The sequence below is a fragment of the Centropristis striata genome, chromosome 1, assembly GCF_030273125.1.
Source record: "Centropristis striata isolate RG_2023a ecotype Rhode Island chromosome 1, C.striata_1.0, whole genome shotgun sequence".
Taxonomy (NCBI): domain Eukaryota; kingdom Metazoa; phylum Chordata; class Actinopteri; order Perciformes; family Serranidae; genus Centropristis; species Centropristis striata.
Window position 1 is genome coordinate 43764310 of NC_081517.1, and position 7572 is coordinate 43771881.

Sequence of the window (7572 nt, forward strand, 5' to 3'; positions counted from 1 at the left end):
TTAATTTTACTTAATATATTTGATAAAATGTATTAAATATAAATGCGTCCTTGATTTTGAGGCAGTTGTTTCAGTAACTTTAATATAAAAATGTTTGAGATAGAATCTACTTATTTTATCACATTAAATATAATCTTTATGTGTAAATCAAGAGAATTTTGAATAAATCCAACACAACAGAATTAGTTTTTAATTGACAGTCACTTCCTGTTAAGTTGTTATTAATTCAACTTGTAACCTTGTTAAATTTAATTAATAATATTGCGTGCAATCTGTTGCCTCAATTTTATTGAGTAGCTATTGTTTACAGTGTACTCAATAAAATTGAGGCAACAGATTAAGAATAATTTATTACAGTGCACTTTCTATGAAGGTGACGTCTATAATGCATTATAAGTACATTCATAAGGCATTATAATGCATTTATAAGTTATTTATTATTACTTATTTTTTCATTGCTGTGAATTGCCTGGAAGCTCTTCTGGTTGTCTCTTTAAAATTGTTTAAGGTTTATCAAGTATTATAAGTACATAATGTTTTATACATTGTAAAAAAGATAAACAATAGCTACTCAATAAAATTGAGGCAACAGATTGCAGGCAATATTATTAATTAAATCTAACTACGTTACAAGTTGAGTTAATAACAACTTAACAGGAAGTGCCTGTCAATTAAAAACAGACTAATTCTATTGTGTTGGATTCATTCAAAATTCTCTTGATTTCGAATTACATACACATAAAGATTATATTTAATGTGATCAAAATAAGTAGATTCTATCTCAAACATTTTTATATTAAAGTTACTTAAAATGTACTTTATATTTAATACGTTTTATCAAATATATTAAGTAAAATTAAATTACTTCAGAATAATTTATTACAGTGAATATTTAATATTTTTAAATTTATGAGAAAAAAATCTCAAATTAACGGTTAAAAAAAAGTTACAAATTTGTGAGAAAAAAAAATCTCAAATTTGTGACCAAAAAATCTCAAATAAATGGTAAAAAAGTTGACGAGATCAAAGTGGCAAATCTATGAGAGAGAAAAAAAAGCGCAGATTTATGAGATTTAAAGTGGTGAATAAAGTGAAATAAGTATATTCTATCTCAAACATTTTATATTAAAGTTACTTAAACAACTGCCTCAAAACCAAGGACGCATTTAAATTTAATACATTTTATCAAATATATTAAGTAAAATGAAATTACAGTGCACTTTCTATGAAGGTGACGTCTATAATGCATTACAAGCACATTCATAAGGCATTATAATGCATTTATAAGTTATTTGTTATTATTATTACTTATTTTTTCATTGCTGTGAATTGCCTGGAAGCTCTTCTGGTTGTCTCTTTAAAATTGTTTAAGGTTTATCAAGTATTATAAGTACATAATGTTTTATAAGTTAAGCATCCATAATACTTTATGCTGGCATGCCAAAGTGACACCAGTATTCAAAAGAAGAATTTAATTCCTAGATTACATATGATTATTTTATACAGCGCTGTTACTTTACTTAAAGCTCACAAAGTCAGCGTGTTATTTATGATTATAAGTCTTTATTCCACTTCAGAAAATAATTTTTTAAACAACTGTTTTCTATGTGTCTAAGTAGCTAAAGTTGTGGTAGTTATACTGTACTGTGTAACCCAGGACAAAGATTATTTTCTCATTAAAATGCCTTATAAATGTGCTTATAATCAGTGGCGGTTCTAGACCAGTTTTACTGTGGGGGCCAAGGAGGGGCCAGTGTTTAAACAGAGGGGCACATTAGCACATGAAAAAATGGCAAAGATGATATTTAAGCATTCAAAATCTTTGAATGTCTTGAAAAAGACACAAAATGACCAAAAAAGACACAAAATGAGAAGACAGAATAACCCAAAAAACCCCACAGAAGACATAAAAATGACAAAAAAGACACAAAATGACCATAAAGACACAAAAATAACTAAAAAAGACACAAAAAAGACACATAAATGACACCAATGACAAAAAAGACACAAAATAAATAAAAAAGACACAACAACAGACACAAAATTACCAAAAAAAGACACAAAAAAGACACAAAATTACCAAAAAAAGACACAAAATGAGAAGACAGAATAACCCAAAAAAACCCACAGAAGACATAAAAATGACAAAAAACACACAAAATGACAAAAAAAGACACAAAATAACTAAAAATGACACAAAAACAGACACAAAATTACCAAAAATGACACAAAAAAGACATGTAAAGACATGAATGGGATTCAAAAATTGACAAAATAGCCCAATAAGACTCCATAGAGTTAAACTATTATACAATGTTCACATTCTGAGTTCCTTTTGTGTCCAATGAGATATTGTTTGAACAAAAAAAAGGTTAGAATTGTTCCATTGTTTATTATAAATGTATCATTTTATTATTAATGTGACACAGGGGCCACAGCAGGGGCCAAAGGCTTCTTCACAGGGGCAGTGGCCCCTGGAGGCCCCTGTGTAGAACCGCTACTGCTTATAATGCATTATAGACATGGCCTTTGTACAAAGTGTGACAACTAATTTGATTTCTTAAAATTAGCTGTTGAGGTGCTGATGCTAATTGTTTTCTTTTCTGATACAACAGGGGGATTAGGTGTTGTGGTTGTATGTTATTTTTAGTTTGTGTTTGTCTAGTCAGCACTATTAATACTACAAACCACAGAAGAAGAAACATGCGCAGGGATTAGCAGGCGAGCTCGGCTTCATTCCAGACTCTCATGTGTTTAGTCATTAATAGATGTCAGCCCATAATGTCTATTTAGCACACAGTGTGTGTGTGTGTGTGTGTGTGTGTGTGTACTCACATTCCATTCAAAACCAGTGACAGCGATGCCTCCAGCAGCTCCGGTCCCCGCCAGACCAATAAACAAACCTGAGCCTTCTGAACTGGCAAAGAGAGACGCTCCGATCTGTGTGATGGAAGAAGAATTCACAATGTTTCAGTAAAACTATTTTAAAAATATCAGGACAGCTTACAAGACCTGCTGCCTGCTGCCACACCACAACTATCACACTCTCATTTCTGTATTTGTTCTCTGTGTTTTCTTTCTGTATTTGATTCATGTCTTGTGTAAAGCTGCTTATATAAGCTATATTATTATTTTATAAGCTATATTATTATTTGTATCTTTTTTTGTCATTTTGTTTCTTTTTTGGGCCGTTTTGTGTCTTTTTTTTGGTCATTTTGTGTCGTTTTGTGGTAATTTTTTGTTATTTTGTGGTCAATTTGAGTCGTTTTTTGCTTAATTTATGTAATTTCTTGGTTATTTTGTGTCTTTTTTTGGACATTTTGTATCTTTTTTTGTCATTTTGTGTCTTTTTTGTCATTTTGTTTCTTTTTTGGGCCGTTTTGTGTCTTTTTTTGGTCATTTTGTGTCGTTTTTGTCAATTTGTGTCTTTTTGTGGTAATATTTTGTTATTTTGTGGTCAATTTGAGTTGTTTTTTGCTTAATTTAAGTAATTTCTTGGTCATTTTGGTCTTTTTTTTTATCATTTTGTGGTCAATTTGATTCTTTTTTGGTCATTGTGTCTTTTTTGTCATTTTGGGCCGTTTTGTGTCTTTTTTTGGTCATTTTGTGTCGTTTTTGTCAATTTGTGTCTATTTGTGGTAATTTTTTGTTATTTTGTGGTCAATTTGAGTAATTTTTTGCTTAATGTATGTAATTTCTTGGTCATTTTTGTCTTTTTTTTATCATTTTGTGGTCAATTTGATTCTTTTTTGGTCATTTTGTGTCTTTTTTTGGTCCTTTTGTATCTTTTTTTGTCATTTTGTTTCTTTTTTGGGCTGTTTTGTGTCTTTTTTTGGTCATTTTGTGTCGTTTTTGTCAATTTGTGTCTTTTTGTGGTTTTATTTTGTTATTTTGTGGTCAATTTGAGTCGTTTTTTGCTTAATTTAAGTAATTTCTTGGTCATTTTTGCCTTTTTTTGATCATTTTGTGGTCAATTTGATTCTTTTTTGGTCATTTTGTGTCTTTTTTGTCATTTTGTTTCTTTTTTGGGCTGTTTTGTATCTTTTTTTGGTCATTTTGTGTCGTTTTTGTCAATTTGTGTCTTTTTGTGGTAATTTTTTGTTATTTTGTGGTCAATTTGAGTCGTTTTTTGCTTAATTTATGTAATTTATTATTCATTTTTGTCTTTTTTTGGTCATTTTGTGTCTTTTTATCATTTTGTTTCTTTTTTGGCATTTTGTGTCTTTTTTTTGGTCATTTTGTGTTGTTTTTGTCAACTTGTGTCTTTTTGTGGTAATTTTTTGTTATTTTGTGGTCAATTTGAGTCATTTTTTGCTTAGTTTATGTAATTTCTCGGTCATTTTTGTCTTTTTTTGATCATTTTGTGGTATTATGCTATGCATAATAGGCATACTATGCTATGCTCTGTACTTATTATTCTTATTACTGCTATTATAATATTATTATATAAGGCCAACCTATGCCATACAACAATTGATATGCTGTTATACTGTACAATATTATGTCATATATTATATTTTTTACTTCTGTTACGTCATTCTCAACAACACTGTACTATCATACTATACTATGGTAACATGTGATACTGTCTTATTACTTCGTACACTCATTTTTTTTCTATTTTGCTTTATAAGTGCTGATATTGCAATTATAACATTTTCAGCAGTTTGGGGGATTATTTTAAAGGGACAAACTACTTTTTTTTAAAAACTTTCAAAAAATACAGATAATTCAATATGATCACTTACCGTCTCTCAACTGGAATTTATAATAATTAATAACATGCACATACATAACATAAATACATAGTATAAGCTATTTATTTATTGAATTACCAGAAAACTTGTGATATAAATTGTCATCAAGGTAAGAAAGCATATATATATATATATATATATATATATATATATATATATATATATATATATATATATATACACACTGTAAAAAAAAAGATAAACAATAGCTACTCAATAAAATTGAGGCAACAGATTGCAGGCAATATTATTAATTAAATCTAACTACGTTACAAGTTGAGTTAATAACAAATTAACAGGAAGTGCCTGTCAATTAAAAACAGACTAATTCTATTGTGTTGGATTCATTCAGAAGTCTCTTGATTTAGAATTACATACATAAAGATTATATTTAATGTGATCAAAATAAGTAGATTCTATCTCAAACATTTTATGTTAAAGTTACTGAAACAACTGCCTCAAAATCAAGGACGCATTTATATTTAATACATTTGATCAAATATATTAAGTAAAATGAAATGACTACAGAATCATTTATTACAGGGTAGATTTTGGCCATGTTGCTATGAGAGCAGATCACGAGACACACACACACACATACACACACACACACGCACACATTCTTGTTTTTCTATCTTTGTGAGGACCCTCATTGGAATAGTAAATTCCCTGGCAACGTTATAATAGTTTTGGATTTATCATTAGTTTTAGTTTTAATTTTCGTTGTCAATTTTTGTTTTCAAATTCAGTTAGTTTTAATGAGTTTTTAGAGTGAGTTTGCTAGTTTGAGTTTAGATTTTATTAGTGTTAGTATTAGTTTTTTGTAATGGGGTATTTGTTGGGTGGGAGATTAAAAGAGGTCACAGTAAATTTTGCCTTTATTTCCTTTATCTGATCCATCTTCATTATGTATGACAAAAGTTGACAAAGACGAAAATGAAGGACATTTTTACTATAATTTTAGTTTTGTAAGCACACAATACCGTTTCAGTTAATTATCATTATCATGTAACCTTTAACCCTTAAAACAAAGTCTGAAATCTCAAAAAAAAAAAAAAGCCTTTAAAGAAGTGAGGACCGGCCGAAATGTCCTCACTTTGCAAAAATGTCCTCACTCTGTTGGTTAAAAACGTGTTCTGGTCCTTACTATGTAGGAAGTACAAGAACACACACACACACACACACACACACACACTCACCGGCCACCAGGCCATGTCCCGTCCAGCCAAGAAGTATCCGCTGAGCGTATTCCTGCTCACCCTGCATGATGACTGACACAGAAAACTGTTACACTCAAGCATACAAACACACACACACACACACACACAACACTACATACACACTCCTGACTCTCACCCAGATGCCGACAGCGAGGTTGAGAAGAAAATAAGTTGCGATGACAACAATGTCAGAGGAGCTGAAGGACTGAGACAGAGCGTAGAAGTTGACGGTGGAGTTTGACATCCTGGACGCTCACAAGAGTGCACACACACTTAAAAAACACACCAATTACAGCCACACACACACACACAGACACACACACACACACACACACACCTGTTGAATCTAACCCTTACACCTGTGCAGCCACTCTCATCAGCTGCCACTCATCTGGACACCAAGAAGAACACATTGCACTGCCTAAAAACTTGAAAACTTCCCTTCCAACACATATACAAAACTTACTAACACACATAAACACACACACAGACACACACACACACACATACACTCCAGCCCTTGGTAAAAGTCCCTTCTCGGCTGAACCACAAGCCGACCTCTAGTGTTTCAGAAAGTGAGTGTTTTGTGTTTCCTGATGGTGTGAAGAGGGCAGTCCACTGGCTCAATTGATGATTAAACACATCACCTTAATGTGGCACCTGCAGCGCTCACACACACGCTGTGCTGGGGGATAATGGAGTGCTGCATGGTGGAGGACAGCAGATGCTCATGTGGACCAGAGTCCACACTGATGCACACACACACACACACACACAGATGGTCAATCATTGCTGATGACAAGTTTATAATCATTAGCGTCTAAACACAAACATCTGCTGGTAAGTGCTCCGCCAAGTCAGTGACAGAATCAGTTTATTAACCTGTGTGTGCCTTTAAACACTTCCTCTTTCTGTTGTATGGCACAATAAAGTCCATGCCAAAAAAACTGGAATTATTAATGAATGAATAAGCATTAATTTCCACTTTTACCAAGTGAAATAAACCACTTCAATCCCGATCAAAATGACTTAACATTCCCTCATATTCCGAATTTTATCCCTTTAACCCTTTATCAGGCAAAGAACTATATTTGGTAACTTCGGGTAATATTTCGAGAAGAAATTTGCAAATTTACTAGATTAAAGTGGCAAATCTACAAGAAAAAAAGTTGCAGATTTACGAGAAAAAAGTGGGAAAAAGCAACTTTTTTCTTGCAGATTCACCACTTTAACCCTTAATAGGACACTCATTGAAATACTTGAAAAATTCCAAATTTCAACCCTAGAGAATATTGGAGGATATTACATACTGCCAGAATGTGTAAAAAAAAACATGCGAAAATAATATTTTGAGAAAAAAGTTTACGAGATTAAAGTGGCAAATTTACGAGAGAAAAATGTGCAGATTTATGAGATTTAAAGTGGTGAATCTGGGAGAAAAAAGTTGCTTTTTTTCCACTTTTTTCTCGTGAATCTGCGACTTTTTTCACACAGATTTGCCACTTTAAATCTCTTAAATCTGCAACTTTTTTTCTTGTAGATTTGCCACTTTAATCTAGTAAATTTGCACCTTTTTTCTTGAAATATTACCTGAA

The 7572-nt window shown here is 31.6% G+C and overlaps 1 protein-coding gene across 1 annotated transcript in view; it reads right to left on the minus strand.

The window, feature by feature from the left end:
* slc5a10 (solute carrier family 5 member 10) overlaps positions 1 to 6247 on the minus strand; it is a 43508-nt gene extending 37261 nt beyond the window's left edge. The window contains exons 1-3 of the mRNA XM_059343324.1: positions 6114 to 6247; positions 5957 to 6028; positions 2836 to 2940 (exon numbers count right to left, since the gene is read on the minus strand). Coding sequence (XP_059199307.1) covers positions 2836 to 2940; positions 5957 to 6028; positions 6114 to 6221 — 285 coding nt within the window. The 5' untranslated portion in view covers positions 6222 to 6247. The remainder of the gene's footprint in view (positions 1 to 2835; positions 2941 to 5956; positions 6029 to 6113) is intronic.
* Between the last annotated feature and the right edge of the window lie 1325 nt (positions 6248 to 7572).